The sequence below is a fragment of the Sceloporus occidentalis genome, unplaced genomic scaffold (assembly GCF_023333645.1).
Source record: "Sceloporus occidentalis isolate IW3139 unplaced genomic scaffold, rSceOcc1.0.p SCAF_6, whole genome shotgun sequence".
In the NCBI taxonomy this organism is placed as follows: domain Eukaryota; kingdom Metazoa; phylum Chordata; class Lepidosauria; order Squamata; family Phrynosomatidae; genus Sceloporus; species Sceloporus occidentalis.
Window position 1 is genome coordinate 138112292 of NW_028316986.1, and position 18627 is coordinate 138130918.

Here is an 18627-nt window from a genome sequence, read left to right on the forward strand (position 1 = left end):
GGGGGAACGTGTGAGGAGGAGGAAGCTTACAAGATAGAATACCGACATCCCAAAATCTGCTTTTCTGACAGAAATTGCAGCCAAAAGATGAGTTCTTCCAGATCAAACAAGACCAGAATCCGCTTTTATCTTTTATCTGTTTCTCAGCACCCCCTTCCTGTCCTCACATTTTGGGGATCCAGATCTTCTCTAGGTGTTGTAAAGTCCTAAGGACTGGAGCACAGCTTTGGTGCAGCTTCTGGCCTTTTAAGATGCGTGTGTCATTTAAACAGCATACCTCCAAAGTGACCCGAAGCAGCTTTATTTTGGCCTATTTGTTCAGGCCCATAGTTTCACACGCTTAGTGTCTCTGTCAGTTATTACAGGTACAGCTGGTGCTGGATCTTGCTGGATTACAAGTATAGCTGGTGCTGGATCCTGTTGCCCCCTCTCACATAGCCAAGTTGAGTGTTCCCTCAAACTAATTTAAAGATAGATTGCTATTGTCTGTGGTGGTTCTATTAGCCCCACACATTTATCGTAACTGCATAATCCACACAGAGCTAAGCATAAAGACTAATTGATTTAGACAGGATAATTTTTTCCTGAAACTCAGCCAAATTGTTGCCCAAAGCTAGCTAGGTATATCCTGCAATAGGGCTGCAATGTTATAATAGACCTGAGGGAGGTTGCTTTTGAGTGGACATATATAGGATTGTACTGTTAAAACCCACTGTTTTAAAATGGGTTTACATCTGAATGCTGGATTAAGACTGCCACTTTCAGCATCCATTTAAATTTCCACAGTTGATATTAACAACATTTCAGAATATTTCATTTTGACTGGATTATGAAATGTGTTGTGTTCACAGCTTACTTCCCCCTTTTTGCTTTCTTATATGCTGTTATCTTCTTTGCCATGTGTTATATATGCCATATCTTTTATATAAACTTATGTAACAGAAACACTTTGCATCTTCAAGCAGGTTAGCTATATTGAAGACCTGACAGCTGCCACAGGAGACGAAACCTAAGCAATGATTGCCGGAGGTGGCCTTGATTTCTTCCCATGTTAACAAGCTTTTTTTTTTAACTTAGATGATACAGCTTAACATACGGCAACAATGTTTTTTTATAATCCAGGCAGCCCTTAAAGAGACTTTGGGGAGGATCAATTTACAGCTTGAGGCACCAGGGAAAGATCTTATGTCGGCACTAATAAGATTTTAAAACCTAATGACCCTTCCTTGCTCTATTTAACTGTTATCATTGCGACTGTACTCTTTGTACACTATGCAGATTTTTTTTGTGAAAAAATAATATTTTCAATTTCATTCAATTTCTCCTTACAACAACAAAAACAACCAGAGCACCAGCAACAACAGGAAACATTTTAAAGTATGCCAGTAGTTAGAGTATAAGGTTCATTCTGCCCCAACAAATGGTTTTCAGAAGATGATAACTTGGGAATGTTCATTTACTTAAACAGGACTTAAATGCTTATTAGACACATCTCTGGTGTGTGAGAGCAACTCAATTGATTCTATATATAGAGTCATAGCTATCCATAAATGGGAGGCAAGGGGCAGTAGCCTTCCTTTAGAGTTAGACATTATTTTTGTTTTCCTCAGCCCAGAGCTTGCTAAGCTGGGTAAAGCTGTTCCTCCCCTCTGCTTTGCCATATTGACATCTCATTAGGTAAGTAGAGGCTCATTTAAAAAAAGATCTATGCATTGTTTGGATTAGAAGAAAATACTGTTTTGGGGGAAAGTATGTTGTCCATTCTTACCTCTCCTAGGTGCAATGATCTGTATGATTTAACCTGGGAGGAATAATTAATTGTCATTTTTAACCATTCTTTTCCCTCTTTATTTTATATCCATTAATGTCACAGTCCTCTGTAGAGGTTGCTTACATCCCACTGAAGCCAATGGGATTTAAGGAGTTTAAGAACTGGAATCTAATGGTCCATCCCAGTTCCATTAAAATTAGTGAGAGCACAGCAGTGTGTGTGTGTGTTTAATATGGACAAAAGGGAGGAGACTGTTGGACTATAGATTTATTTATATGAAACCAAGTAAGAATATATTTTTCCTTTATGTAAATGCACTAATGTTTATTAATTTCTTTTAAAAATAATTAATGATCTATCTTCATTTAGCATACAGATATATTAGAGGTCATCTGGGAAAAGTTGCAACTTGTGTTTGTCTAGTAGTCATTTTAAAGTAATGGGCAAAGAAAAAAGAGAACCAGTGTGGTTTGGACTAGGACTCTGGGAGCCTAGGGTTTCATTCCCCACTCAGCTATGGAGAACCACTGAGTGCATTCTCTGAAGATGCCAGCCACAGATGACCACATGGCCACATAGCCCAAAAACCCCACAAAAAACTATGGATGCTGACCATGAAAGCCTTCAACTTCCCACTGGGTGACCTTTTAGGCAACCCTCCCTCTGAATAAATCCTGCCAAGAAAACTTTGTGAAAGGTTCACCTTAAGTTGCTATAAGTTGGAAATGACTTGAATGACAACAAAGAAAAAAAAGTTGATAAGTAAAACTTACTAGAATATTTTGATTTTAACTGAAGTCCTGCCTTTAAAAAATGATTTCCCATTATTAATTTTGCCTGTTGCTTAACTGCCAGGCATCTTTCTACAGCTTCTCAATATCTCTCCTTGCATTTCTGCTGGGAGATGGAGAGAAAAGATGTTAGATATGCCACTTCTGCACTTGAAATGATGCCTGCTAGAAAGTGAATGTGGGATCGGATGAACAGGGAAGGGTGTATGAGCCCAGGATAATGTCTTCATAAGGGATAGTAGAAGTTGGGATGGCTGGAACAGATTCCTTTCAGTTTCTTGCTTGCTTTACATTCTTTGTCCGTCAATGAAAAGCACAGGGAGTAGTCAAATATGGGGATGCGCTAAAACAATGAACAAGAATGTCCATTGAAAATAGTGGGGTCTATCCATAAAGTCACAGGGAACAGGAACAGCAGGATCTATGCAAGACAACTGGGATGACTCAGCCTTATTGACATCAATGAACTGACTACAAATGAGGAACAAAGAAAGTAGGGGTTGCCCATGTTTTGTAATAGATAAACATCTCTTTTGTTTCATTCCATCCCCTCAAAGTACATTTGGGATCTTTACATAAAACAAGATGTATCCCATAAACTCTCCTCTACCCAGTGGGGAATTGAATGGATGCAGTGATGTAGTGGTTGGACTATGACTCTGGAGTCCAAAGTTTGAATTCCCACTTGGCCATCAAAACATACAGATATGTTAGAGGTCATATGGGGAAAAAAGTAACTTGTGTTTGTCTAGCAGTCATTTTTAAGTAATGAACAAAGAAAAAAGAGAGCCAGTGTGGTTTGAGTGTTGGACTAGGATTCTGGGAGATCAGGGTTTGAATCCCCCTTCAGTCATCAAAACCCACTGGGGGACCTTGGGCAAGTCTTTCAGCCTCAGAAGAAAGCAGAGGCAACCCCCCCCCCCGAACAAATATTGCCAAGAAAACACCATTATTGGTTTGCCTTAGAGTCGCCATAAGTTGGAAACAATGAACACACACAACAACAGCAACCACAAAGTTTTCAGATGAATAAGGAGCAATGAGTTTGTGAGCCCAAGTAGCCCCTGGGTTCCTGTTGAAACATATTAATGCAGCAGATTAAAATAATTATAATAAATAGCATTGGCTGAAAATGAATCCCAATAAGCTGAGGACTCTGTGATTAGATAGTTCTTGAACTAGGTAGATGAGGTGCCCTGGATGAGGCAGTATGTCCCCTGACAGTACAGTTTGTACTCTGTGACTACACCTCAAATCAGTGCTGTCACTGGAGACCCAAATGACCTCAGTAGCACTGAGAGATTATGATTGGTTATAGCTGATTTGCCAGCTATGACTGCCCCTGGACCTACATAACCTAGGGATGGTAGTCCATGATCTGATAACTCCCCATTTGGATTACTTCAGTATTATCTAATGTGATGCTTCCATAGAACAGTGCTAAACAAATTGATGGTCCATGGATCGGTGCCACCAGCTGCTTGTCCACAGAGTTCCCAGGAAAGAAACAGTTGTAACCAAAGGACACAAATATGGTGCCAGTCCCTGACATACTGGAAGAGAATTACTGCAGGTCCCATACATCAAACAGTTTAAGAAGCACAACCCTAGAATGGCATTGCAGAGGCTGCTGCTAGTGCAGAATTCTGTGGCCCACACATTGACGGAGGCAGCCAGATATGAGGATATAACAGTTTTGAAATATCTCCAGAGGTTGCCAGTAAGCTACCAGGTCTAATTAAAGGTATACATTCCTAAATTGCTTACTTAAGACCTGGGATTTAAGGCTTTTGGGGAGGTTTTACTTGTTATGCTCTGGATGAGTGTAGCCCACAGGGCAACTGTTTTTGGGAGAAAGGTGGCATAATAATGAAATAAATAAATGAACAATAACCATATGTGGCAAGACCTTCTTGGTGGCAGCAATAAACCTATGCACCCCCAGTGGGGTACTGTTGCTGTTGTCATGCTGTTGTCTCTTAAGTAGGCATTAAAATGTACTATATTTGCAAACTTTAGAGGGATAGGCAAGTGCTTTAATTCCTTAGCTGCTGCTCCTTGCTTTCATTTTTTTTGTATTTCAGTATAAAAGATAAATTTTGAGGGATTCAAAATTAATGGTTCAAAATCAATTAAGAACAGCTTTACTTTTGCACCATTCTTTTTGAATCAACCTGTATATCTGTGATTTTAGAATTATGATAGTAATGGTGGCATGTGTTGTTTGTCAGTCTGGGCTTTTTGTGAGTGAAGGTAAGATATACATACAATTAATAAAGAAGTTTCCTGTCAGTATCCATTCAGCACCATTGCAAATTATTGTAAGCTGTATATAAATTCTTCTATACTAGCCTTAAAATGAGATTTCCATTGCTTTTTGCAGTATGGAGAATGGATCCCAGAAAATGCTCATGATAATTCCTCCCAATGCCTCTTTATACCTTTTCTTTATACAGTACTTTATACAAAACGCCTCTTAATACTTTTCTTCATACAGCATATTTCTCTTTGGAAACAACTAACCAATAAAGTAATCAATTTTATTACTGAACTGACCATTACTTGGTATTAAAGAACTTAAAACTTATATAGCACAATGTGTTAAACAAGAGAAGGTTCTTTTGCATGCCAGTTCTGTGTTAAAATTCTGAACTAGGCTGGACTCAGACTTGGTCTTTTTCGTCAGGTTTAGCACTGATGGCAGGTCTGGGAAGAGGAGGCTGAAATCCTGATTCTTTCCATTTGGCAAATGAATTCATATTCCATCACAGATATCCTGGGCATGACCACGTTAATCACAGAGCTTTGTGGTGGCTTCCCCTAAGACCACCAAGCATGCTGGGGGGGGGGGGATGTGTTGTTGTGTGCCTTCAAACCATTTCTAATTATGGCAACCTTAAGCTGAACTGAAATCATGATTCGGAGTCTTCTTGGCAAGATCTGTTAAAGTGTCTTTGCCATTGCCAATTGTCTTCCTCTGTGAGAACATGACTTGCCCAGGTCACCCAGTGGGTTTCTACAGCAGAGCAGAGATTTTAATCTTTGTTTTCCAGACTGCTAATTCAACTTAAACCATTATAATGCTCCAAGGAAAAACTCATAAATGGGACACTTGCATTGTATCTCTACTGGAAAAGGGACAGTCTTGGGATTCTTGTACCTTGCTTTTGCTCTAAAGAAACAAAAAGTGGACAATCCGTACAGATACACTGGCAAAACATTGACTGGTTTGCAAATTCTGTTTATGATCCCTGCCCTGCCCAGAATGCTGTTACATAAGTAAAAGACAGTCATTATGTGATGTCTGGCCCATTTGCTAACAAGCAGTGCTTCTCATACAACTTTAGCAGCCTATGGGCATTTAGAGTATTTGTATCTCACACTTCAGCAGAAAAAGTTTCCAGAGTGGCTTACAAACTATTATTTTGGCAGTTCCCAGCTCTCAGGCTTATGATCTAAATAATTCATGACAGACAAGGAAAAGGGAATGGCAGTGGAGGAGGAGATTAAGAACCTTATCACATCACAGGAGAAAGCCAAGATGCTGCGACAGAGAAGTGGCTTTCTCCTTGCCTCTCTACATGCTGTTGTAGCACTTCTGTTCTCCTTCCAGAGAGAGGGTCATAAAAGCATGCCTTTTTGCCAAATGGATTTTTCCAGCATGACAAAAGATGTGCTTTTAGAACTGCTTCCCTCAGGAAGAAAACGGAAGTTCTTCGATGGCATGCAGAAAGACAACTAGAAAAGTGCTTCTCTCCAGCATCCCTTTCCCAAATTGAATTCTAATTCAGGAGGCAGCCAGGTCCTATCATATGTAAATCACCACCGAAATTGCTGCCCAGATACAGCCCGGGTCCCCCGAGATGCTTTGGACGCCATTTTGTAAATCCAGAAGCTTCCGTTTTTGAAAAGGGGCCATCTGGGTGCGGCTTTGACCTGGGCTGGATCTGGGTGGCGATTTCGGCAGTGATTTGGCTGCCCCCTGAATTAGAATTCAGTTCAGGAAAGCTAAGATGAGTTTTTTACCCGATGTGATAGGGTACTGTGTCTCAGCTTTCTTTTGTGATAAGGCTTTCAGCACAGCATGTACGATCTACTCTTATCACAAATCTCTTATCACAAATCTAAGACCATCAATGGCTTGAGTAATGTGCACATAAGGACTAAAACAGGCTTAGAGAGTTCCCTGCTTGGATGCAAATGAAATTAATATTGCTGTACTATGATCTGCAGGGACACACCCAGCTTGGCAATAAGGAGGGCTTCAGCTGGGATGGCATTTGTCAGGATCCATGCACACTAGTCCTTGAGATCTATTTCTATGTCTGGAATCCTGACCATGCATTGTATTATGCAAGAATTTGGCAATTCCTTTATTAAAATTCTAACAACTAAATCCCCTCTTCCTATGCTTAATTATAAATTTACCTATCTTGTAAGTAAAGCAGAATTTTCAAGAAAGTATAATTATGGTGCCTGAAAGACAGCATGGTATAGTGGTTGGAGTGTTGAAGTATGACTTTGGGGACCAGGGGTTTGGATCCCCACTTGGCCACAGAAACCCACTGGATGACTTGGGCAAGTCACACTCTCTCAGCCTTAGAGGATGGCACATGCAAACCCCTTCTGAACAAACCTTTCCAAGAAAACTACACAATAGCTTCACCCTAGGAACACCATATGTCACACAGCAAACAAAAAATCATGGCAAATCATAGAGAGGAAAAAATGCAAATATGGTGACTTCATCCTTTTGTTAATATTAACATGAAGATTTTCAGAGGAACAGACCTCCAAGTAGCTTCTTGATAAACAGAAAGTATGGCAAGTAAAGTTCAGCTTTATGTCTCTAGGCCTTGAGAGTATACCTGTCAGATATGCAGAATCAGGGGGAGGAGTGTTAACAGGTTTTCTGTCATTGCACAACAATTGCACAACTATGGCTAGTGGATTGCCTGCAATGGATTAAACTGACTTTGTTTTAAAATTTCAAAAAAATCAATATATTCATTGCCATACCACCTACTGTTCACGTGTCAGAGAGATGTCTTTGAAACAAGATACTGTATATCTAATAATATTCTTTTAAACCAAATATTTAAAGCAATATGCCATATTCACTTTCCTTTCATACGGAAGCTCTTGACTGCAAGCAACCTGCAACAAAACAGTAACTCAGTGGTACTCCAGTTTTTTTACCCTTGGGACCTCCTTTGCATTAACATATGGAAGTTGCACTCTGCAGTTGATGTAGTATATGAATATTTTGTTTATTTCGTGTGTGTATTTTCATATGCACATTCATGTATATTCATATTTTAACATTTTACAAGGAAATAATATTCAAATTAGACCAGTTTTATTTAAGTAAATTCAATATTTAAGTCAAGGCATGTGTAAATCTTACACATAAAAAAGTCTGGGAAAAGGGGAGATCTGTGCCTCCAAGTACTGCAGCTCCTTGAGCAAACCTGGGGGTCTGCTCACTGTTTGAGAACCATTGTGGTAACTAACTTGTGCTCAAACTAATTAGAAAATAGATAAATGTGAAATATCTTGAGGATCTAGATGGATTTGATTAGGCACTTAATACTCATAGAGTCAGAGGTCTGAGAAATTCCATGCACTTTCTCTCCAGTCAATTTGTGCCCTACAGTCAAATTATAGAAAGCAATAGGCCTCCTATCTTTCCCTAGGGAAGACATAGGAATGACCTTGCAACAGCTCCTGTAGCTGTCCAGTGAATGTAGTTGGCAGCCTTTCCCTCATAAAGAGATGCGATACCTATTAGATTTCCTCTCTGCACTTCAATTTTTAGTGAGAACAAGACTCAAAAGCAGCTGTGGAAGCTGGCTGGCCTAATGAAAGAAGCTGGCCCAGGATTCTTTGAGACCTAAAAATGGCTTGAACCACAGCTGTAAACTGACTACCTTCAATGGGGAAAGTTGTCCATGCAAAATTGCTTAATGTAATGCAGCCTACAATAAGAACTTTAAGACCCACTTAAAATTTCAGGCAGATAATGGACATGAGAGAATTAGATATTATGACATTTTAAATTAATAACAGCTCAACAAATAAAATAGAAAAAGAATTGTCCTTTTTTGAAAAATTATGAAGGATATAAAAGAAGCCAAAGTGGAAGTGTCTAAAGCAATATAGATAAGATAGATAATACTATTCTTAGAGGAAGAGTGAATGTATTAATGTTACTTAATGTCAAGGTTATTTTTTTCTGGTTATCTTTAGCTCTTCTTTTAGTTCATTTGAAATAAATGATCACTGAATTAAAGAATTAAAGAATGTATAGAGATGTAAAATATGTAACACAAAGAAATCAACAAGAAATCACATACTCATTTTATAAATAGTTAACTTTGGGCCTGAACAGACAGGTGAAAATAAAGCTGTTTTGGGTCACTTTGGAGGTATGCTGTTTAAATGACATGCATATTTTAAGAGTCCAGAAGCTGTGCTAAAGCCGTGCTCCAGCCCTTAGGACAGGAGCATGGCTTTGGCGCAGCTTCTGGCCTCTTAGGACACATGCATCATTTAAACAGCATACCTCCAAAGTGACCTGAAGTAGCTTTATTTTGGCCTGTCTGTTCAGGCCCTTTATTAACTTTTTCTCTTTTTTTCTGGAAAGTAGCTAGTATAAATTAAATGACCTAGAGGTTCAGTGGTCAAACGTTTATTGTTTCCATCTAATGAAAATCTACGGGAAGTTTAAATTTCATAAGTGTGTACTTTGATGATATACCATGTCAATATTTTATGTTAGTATTTTTGTTTGACCCAAAATCATTTAGAATTCTGTAAATATGTTTTTCAATGTAAGTTTTAATATATATATTAAAAAGGAGAGTATTTTATCTGTGAGTTGTTATACCTTTGAGCACCAAAAGGTAGACCCTGCACTGAGGAGGGGATTGAACCTGAGGAACTTTAAGACCCATTCCTTCTCTATGATTCTATGATGTGGCATGAAACAGATTCTATAAAGACAATTGGCTCCTCTGCTTCAGGCTGCAAAATGTCTTGGGCCAGCTCTGCCAATTGCTTCCTATCAGTCTTGATTCTGCCTGATTTTATTTTAATTTATATGGATGCTACCAGTCAAACATAATATGAAAAAATCATTACCCTCAGCCCAGCTAATGCTGTTAAATTTCCATGTTAAGGATATCTGAATGACAGCATAACCCAAAACCCAAAACTCACCTTTGTGATTCAAAACTAGCTTGTGAAAGAAATGAAATAGCCTTGGAATGATCTTTAGAGGAGTGAATGTTTGAATTGGCATGGTTTCATAGGGAACACACAGATAACATCAGGAATTGGAATTTGGCAATTCTGTAACTTCTGTACCCAGTAAAGGACTGTTGTTACATTACTATGTAGAGGAGTCCACAAAGTGACTGATGTACATTGGGAATGATGCACAATGGGACCAATGTGCATTGGTTCCATTGTGCATTGGGATACCTTTGTCATTCACTAACAGGGTTTCCTAGTGGCTCTGTTATATAGCTAAGTAAATGTACAGTTATGCAATGTACTCTGTGAGAGAGGATGTTGACACTTGTCATTTAACCACACACAAGTTATGTGTCACATGGTCCTCTTGGATGGGGAATTGCTTGTAATGAATACTTTCACCTCAAGAGGTGTTCATTTATTTGTCTCAGAGACCCATGAGGCTCTATATCTTTCTGACATGTGTGCAGAGCAAACTTATAATGTACTAATCAAGCAGTGACTCTGCTAGGGTAGAAATATGGTCAAGTTTCAGAACTGCAGTTTACATTCTCAGTGACTGAGAGTGCCACTCTCTTTATAAACGCTTGTCCTTCTGAACCATGTATTGACATTTGAAGGTTGCTGTATGTTTTGTGCTCTGTTAAGTGTTTTTTTTGTTGTTTTTTACAAAGACTGTACTCTAAAGGGTCTGAGGCCAGAAGCCTTTACACAGAAGAAAGACTAGCCACCAGTAAATCTACACATAGTTCATCATATTCAACAACCCCTTTAACCTCACTTTTTAGAATCTTTCCCCCACCCATGTGTTGTATACTCCACACGGATTCTCAGACAATACTTCATGCACTGGATGAAGTGGACTGTAGGCCTTGAAAGCTGATGGCATAATAAATTTGTTAGTCAGAAAGGTACACCAGACTTTACTGTTTGCTACATGACAAGCCCTATTTTGTATTGAATTGATGCATGGATAAGTTCTGTCTTAATGACATGTTTAATGTTCAGTTGCTCTGATCCACTTTAACTGAAGTTGCAATAATGTTATACTAAAACCATGGAATGGACAACTAGGTTTCACTTCTTTTCTTTTTAGTAAAACATAGGGTGTTGCCCATGTATGTTTTAAAAGTAAACCCCTGACAACTGCAGTTGTTAGGTAGACAGTTCTACAGACTATAACATCAGGCTGTAATCACAAATCACTTACTACAGAGCAAATTTTATATCAGCTCATTGAAGATAGTAAATGTTGAGTGTGTGTGTGTGTGTGTGTGTGTATGATGAGATGTTCAGGGCCATGTCAAAAGGCTTCAAAATTATACAATGCACATTGTAGAACAGGTGAAATATATGTGTGATTAGAATATATGTCTCCTAATGAATATTCCTAAGTAACCCAGGTTTGTCTGATACTAATTTCCACTACTTTATCTGACTGAGCAGATGACAAAGCCAAAAATACTTATATTGGTGGCACAGTCCATTTCAGAAGCAGGGTGTTAAGAAAAACAGTAGAATGAAATGGAAGTCCTGGTTAAATATTATTTTCACTATTTAATTTACAGGAACAGTGAGAAGTAGCGGGTTCCAGCATGTCATCTAAGAGAGTGCCATTCTATCAAAGGAGACACAAGCATTTTGACCAGTCCTATCACAACATTCAGACAAGATATTTGCTTCAGGAATATTCAGCAAGGAGGTAAGTTCCCTAGTTTGCATTCCCATAGGAAAATGGCACAGCCTGGTCCAACTTTTGACCAACAAAGCCAAATCAAATGAAACCTGTTAATTCACTTGGATATGCAAAACACCATATACAATGGTGGAGTAAAATGGGGTCTCTTATAAAATGTCAAAATCAAGGTTTGCTTTTGGAATTAAAATATCCCATGATAGATTCATCTTAGGGTTGCCATAAGTTGGAAATGACTTGAAGGCACAAAACAAGAAGATCTGTGAACAGTTGAATCTGTGGTTGCTCAATCCATGGATACAGAGGGCCAACTGTATTGCAGAGACAGACATTGGCAAGCTGCAGTACATGGCCAATAAGCTAGATTTTTCTTGAGGAGCTAACAAACTATGCATATCCTGTGCTATGGTTTAGTCCTATGATTAACATATGCAGCCATGCAACAATCTATAGATCTGATTTGAAGGATTCCAGTGCTCATGTGCTCATGTGTCAGTATTTGATTTTTGCTGCATAACATGGTGCAGAGGTTCTTTAAGGTATATATGTGTCCAGTCTTCCTGACTTAAAATGTGATCATAAGGTTGCTAACAAGCAAAACATGAATGTCACATGGGGGTGCTCTTGTACAGGCACATGCTGAAAAGGATCAGATACTATGATGGAGGGGACCAAAGCTCAGAATATTATGGAGGATGGCTCCCAGAATCCCCCAGCAAGCTGTTTGGCTGTGGGAGGGGAGTTGACAGTTGTAATCCAATAAACAAATAAGAAACATTTTGTATGCATTGCCTGTGGGTGCAGTGTTAGAATGATTACTGAAGGGTCCCCAAACAGTATCAGTTTCCATTCTCTTCTGTCAAAAGTATCCCTTTTAGCAAGTATGACCGAGCAGTGGCATCACTAGGGTTAGTGTCACCCAGTGCAGTAACTTATGTACGTATGTTTACATGCCCATAGTTTCATGTGGTTAAAATGAAAATTTGGTAAGATATGATGTTTTTCAAAAAAATTGAAAAATAATTTAATTAATTTTTTTAAAAATAACATTTATTTATTTATTTATTAAAAAAGTTGGGGCCTCTCCTTTCTCTTCCCACTGAGCTTCACCCCACTTATGCCATCTCTTCATTGTTTTAATGAGACACAGACAAATGCCACAGCCCACTTCTGCACAAAGACAGATGTTTGGGGACCAGTGGTGTCACTTAAACTTTGGGTGTCACTGGGCACAGTATGCACCTCTCCTAGTGATGCTCCTGGGACAGACATGGGCAACCATCCACAAACATAGGTTATTGCTTAAATTGTCACAGACAAATAAACTACAGTTATCAATTAATGAAACTAAAACAGGCACATAGGGTTGGACTTGCATCCTACAATCCTTTTACACATTTGCTGAAAAATAATCTGTCTGAGTACAGTGGGCTATATGACTACCAAATATGTGCATGATTCTGCTGTCAGAATAGCATCATTACTTCTCTGCCAGTTTTCATTTTCTAGAAAACTGTTTGATCCTACACAACCAGATTCTTTCCCTTTCCCCATACAGCTGTCCAACATGTACACAGATCTTAAACATTTTGCTTAAACATATTTCTAAGTTGGTTATAATGAGTGGGAAGTGGACATTCCAAATGCAACTTATCTCATATTCAAATATAAACTTTGGAATATCGTCAAGTCTTCATAGGGATTCAGCAAGAGTCAGCTTTTTAATAAGTTTGAGCAGCAAAATAGATGTTTTTCTAGGCAATGAAACTCATGTTGCATTTTATCAACCATAAAATATGTGTTTTTTAATCTGTCAGAGCCCTTTAAAAATAAAATATATGTCACTGAGTTTGGTGTCAAAACCTAGTTTTCATATCACTGAAGAATACTAATAAATGTTCATGTGAATTTCCTCCTTACTATGTTCATCTTTGCATCTGCAATAAGAGTCTAGTTCAGTTAATTTATATCTGAGGCATGCAGTGTGACTGCCAGAGGGAACTCATACAAAAATACATCTTGCACTGTGAAAACTAGAAATCAGGAAGAAGGCAGGCAGGATGGATGAGATTCTACACTGGAAAGACAACCAGGTCTTCCAGCTTGGCTCCTATGCCTTGAGACTTGCCTCAATAGGCACCAAGTGCACTGGTCTGTATGGCACCAGAATCACAGTAGAAACATCTGGACCTTGGAAAACTACCTTTTTGGACTGCTGCTTCCAGAATCTCCCAGCGACAAGGCCACTGGCTAGGTTGGTTGGGGAATCTGAGAAGTTGTTGCCCCCAGACATAATGTTCTCAAACTCTGGGAACACCTTCATTAGTTGCATAGCTGTCTGACAGTGTCTGAAGCATTTCCAAAACCTGCCTTTAACAAGTAGTTAAGCAGCCCCAGAGAAGACAGCTGGAGTCAACCTGATTTTCTATGAGCTGGGCATATTTTATTTGTAACAAGCTTTGCACTGTTTAAACCCCTACCTACTGCCTGCAATTGTGTAATCTACAGAGATAGGATGTTTCAGTCAGAACAAGGTTGAAAATGATGAAGGGTTTCATTAAAGGTTAATTTCAGAGGTCTGTTGCATCTAAGGAAGGCTTTTCCACCTACAATCAGAGGTGCATCTATACTGTAGAAATAATGGAGTTTGACACCACTTTAATTGCCATGGCTACATCCTGCAAAATCCTGTGATTTGTAGATTTGTGAGGCACCAGAACTCCTTGGTAGAGAAGGCTGAAGACCTTGTAAAACTACAAACCCCAGGATTCCATAGGATGGAGGTACTGCACTTAAAATGGTGTCAAAAAACATTATTTCTATAGTGCCGATGTACCCTGGGAAAGTTCACATTAATTCTTTCCTTTTGTTACAGACGGGCGGCTAGTATGTGCTCGGCATGTACCAGGGTAAGAAAGGGGTGTCCTTACCAGACGCCCCTAACCCTAGTACTTGCTGAGCGCGTACAAAATGGCGGTGCCCGTTCTACATGGGCACCGCCATCTTGACGTCACGGACGCCTAGTGTCCGCACATCATGCGGTGGAAATGACATTGTGAGTGCACCATTGGCGATTTGCGGTGCCATTTCCGCAGCGCAAAAAGAAGCTGCAACCAGCAGCGCCGGCAGACTGCCCTTTTTGGGCGGTCTGTAAAGTGCCTGAAATTCCTCAGTTTGCCTTCAGGGTCTGTCTAAAGTACACCACCCTTTGATGTACGCAAATAATCCAAAAGATAGATTTCCTTTGTGCAGAAAGTTGTATAAAGATCTTGCACTGCATTGCTGTTCTTTCTGCTTTGCATTTGAAGGGCTGCTTCTAGACAGGCTGCTTCCTACCAGACATCTTCTGACTTGGGAAAAACAACATGTGTACTTTGTGCCAGGAGACAGCATGCTTTGTCCGAAGAGGCATCAGAGTCACAGGAACTCCAGGCAAGGTAAAGCTTTCTTCAGCTGTCCTACATACAGTATGGTGCCTTTAAGTGGAGTGAAGATGGGGTTGAAGAAGTAGTGCTGGGGAAAGAGAATGTACTCTGGATTATGCTGGCTCCTTTTTTCTCTGGTCTAAAGGACCAGAGTGCAGCTTCAGCATGGCTTCTGGCCACTTTGGAGGCATGCGTTGTGTAATTGGCATGACTCCAAAGTGACCGGAAGCTACTTTTTTCTGCCTGTGTGTTTTGCCCCTGAGTTAAATGCCAGTCTGTTCTGAGTGTGCATGTGTATTTTCATGAAAATGTGCTACGCCCTTGATAAATTCTGAAACTATATGTTGGAGCTATTTACTCATAATATAGTTATCTTCCTCATATCCTATTTTTCATTCAGGGGGTTTAAGGTGACATCTCAGTTTCAACTGAGAGATGCACTCCTATAATAAATATGCTGACAACTGTGTTCCTGTTTTGTGTGAGTGGCTGCGTGCCCACTGACGTACTGTACGACAAAATACATCAGAGATATGGACACAGTATGTTATGAAAGTCAGTTATGGTGATGCCATCATCTCTTCCCTTTAGCCAAGTTCAGGTACCTCAAATTACCTGTTGGTAGCATTGACTTTGCATGGCAGATGAACACTGATCTTTGTTTTAATAATTCATCCAAACTTGAAGATTTAGTCTGTTGTAAGGAGATAAACCCAGAATGCCAAAAGCTCTCAGGTGATTTGCTGTCATGCTTCTTCTGTAACACTTATACATTTCTCACTCATAAGCAGACTGGCGTAGTTGAGGCTTTTTATTAAGTAATTCCAATGGAAAGAGGATAGAAGTGTCTCTGTGATCTGGGCTTACCAATATCACATTAGAACACTAAGTTATCTCTATTTCTGTCAGCCATACCACAGCAATACATCAGTGTCTATTAGGATCTGATCAGTGATACCAAACCATAGAAAGTCAAAAATAAAGAAGGAGAAATTATTGGGGTTCTGTGTCCTGTCTCTTCAGTAGACCACATGATTCTTTCAGATTCGGGCCCATGATTGAGGTTGCTGGATGCCACTCTCCCTAGTATAATTCAGAAATACTTTGAATATGCCGTACTATTTTCCCTGAGATCTGAACTAAGTCTTGGCATTTGAGAAATCTGAAATGGTATTTTCAATGCCTAATATATGAGCCGCTGGGGTTTAAAGCCATTCCTGACTATTTGTGCAAGCTTGTCACTTTAGAATCTGGGTACTAGTCTGGTCATTCCACCTTCCTGCTGAAAACAGATGTATTTTACTTGAGTCACTGGGCATTCTCCTCCATTTCATCTTTCTCATTTTAATTTTGAAAAATTCTTCTTAATTATGATACAGAGGCAGTCCAATGTCTTTCCCTACAGAGAAGGTCTTTGTAGGTCTTTTTCTACAGAAATGGTATCTGTACATCAGAGATCCTGACATAAAGTGTGATGTATAACTCAAGTGGGAGATTTTGAGCATTGCCAAGGATAGCATAGTAAGACACCAACAAATGTGAATTTTGGAAAGATTTTATATGTAAATCCCATTGAAATACTCCTTTTAGTTATATTTGCATGGAGAAACTTCTCATTGGATGTTGCCCTATATGAAGTAGGTGTATATCCATGCATTGAACAAAAATTTGGATTCAGGTGGCACAGTATTTGCACATAATCCCCTGTTGAGAATGGCAGGGTTTTTTGCTAGTGTGAGCCAGGCAACTGGGCTTTTTTGACACTGCAAGTATTGCTATGAGTGTTTCTGTGAGCTAATTTCCTTTAAGCCAATAAAAGCATTCCTTTGCCCCAAGTCTGGGGACTTCTCTACATGTTAATGTTTAATTTTATTTTAGTGGCATTGTTAACTACTGCATCAGCAATTCTCCCTTTCCTCCTTTTACAAGTTGATCTGTACTGGGACAGAGAAACTTCATCCCTCTCAATGTTGATGAATCCCTTTGTACTTGGCTCCAACTAGGCTAGCCAGAGATGATGAGAACTGGGTTGATTAATATCCCTAGTCCTGGTCTAAGTCAAGCAGTGTGACCAAAAACAGTTTTGCAGGCAAGATGGAGGTCTCAGGCTTTCACTTTTATACCTGAAAGCACCACTCAGCACATATCTGAATGCTAGAATGTAGAGTCTGAGGATCCTTTTTGATAGACATCCTCCAATGGCAGTATCTCTTGGAAATGCTTTCACAAGCAAACAGTGTAGGGCACCCAAAGACATGTTTGGGAAAATGGAATAGTGGCCACCATTCAGTACATTATCTGAATTCACTGTATAAGTATACAGACTACATACACAGGCTGGGAGCCAGCTGAAGCATTAAACTGATGTAATGTATTGTTGTTGTTCTTGTTATCCCCCTCCCCAAGTGGCTCACAATTTAAAGGAACAAAACAATTAAAAACACACAAAAGTGAGCTTTAAAATAGAATTAAACTATTACAGAATTAAAACACATCACTCTCCAAAGTTGGGACTCAAAGTAGCTTACAAATTTATAGTACTAAACTATTACAGTATTAAAACACATCACTCATTAAAAGAATAAAATGCAGTTTTGTAAAAAAAAAAGATAAAAGCACTTCAAAACAGTAAAGTGTGTAATTTGTGGTTGTGCTGACAGTTGTACTTTTTAAAGGAAGCAGAAACTGAGGCGCTTCCAATGGAATACACAAAAGAAATAAGAGACACACCCATCTAACCTTTGAATGTCATCTGTATTTTTTCCTACCAACTGCTTACAAGCTATTTTAAAAATCTTCAGTTTTTACCTACATGTTTTCACTTGTTCAGGTTTGAGATCAACCATCTCTTGAGGATGGTTTAAAGGCTGTTTAGTATGTAGGTATAGCTCTGTTTCCCCACAAACTGATAACCAAGAATGCCCACTACAGAGTCACAGCTACCTCACAGTAAGCTGTACTGTGTAAGCCAGTCTGCTCAGGATCTTTTGAAGGTACACAGAAGGGATCTTTGCGTTCTCCCTGCTAACACTGAACAAGATTGTTACTGCTGGATTGTCAGTGTCATGGGGAGAATGACCACCAAAGATCAGATAGCAAGTTAATATATTGATAGTAGAGTGTCTGATTCTAGCTGGAGAGAAGCATGTTCAAGTACTCACTTACCCATGTGCTTACTGGGTACCCCCGGGAGTTCCTGTGAGCACAACAGGGGATGCAGATGTACACCCCTTGAATACCTTGGCATTAAGGTGTGTTAAAATCCCAACCAGGGACCTTCCATTTGTGTCCGACTGCATTTCCAGCATTGTAAGCCAGCCTGCCTAGGATCTCTTGAAGGCAACTGGCTGCAGAAATCTGGGTGAATGTCTAATTTGGTAAGCCATTTATAGCAAAGGCATTTAGAAAGAGAGAGACATGCATGTATCTGTTCCTCAAGTTTCTTGCTCCATTATAGAGTGTGTGTATTGTCAAGGTGACAACGTGACACTGCCCAAATCCCTTACAACCTTTTCTTTTTTCTCTGCCACCAATTTGTCATGGTGAGACGTTCAAATTTGCGACTCTCTCTAGTGTCTCCTGCACTATAACTCTCTCTTTTTTTCAGCCCTTTGGGTTCCAAATTTCCTCCCAGATTGGCACCAACTATTATTTGACAGCCACACACCCACTATCTAATGTGTCCCA

At 39.4% G+C, this 18627-nt stretch overlaps 1 protein-coding gene across 1 annotated transcript in view; it reads left to right on the forward strand.

Moving 5' to 3' along the window:
• The first annotated feature begins 1577 nt into the window (after positions 1-1577).
• Positions 1578-18627, forward strand: part of MYOM2 (myomesin 2) — a 96858-nt gene continuing 79808 nt past the window's right edge. The window contains exons 1-3 of the mRNA XM_089531083.1: positions 1578-1677; positions 11388-11521; positions 14824-14952. Of these exons, the coding sequence (XP_089387209.1) occupies positions 11415-11521; positions 14824-14952 (236 nt within the window). The 5' untranslated portion in view covers positions 1578-1677; positions 11388-11414. The remainder of the gene's footprint in view (positions 1678-11387; positions 11522-14823; positions 14953-18627) is intronic.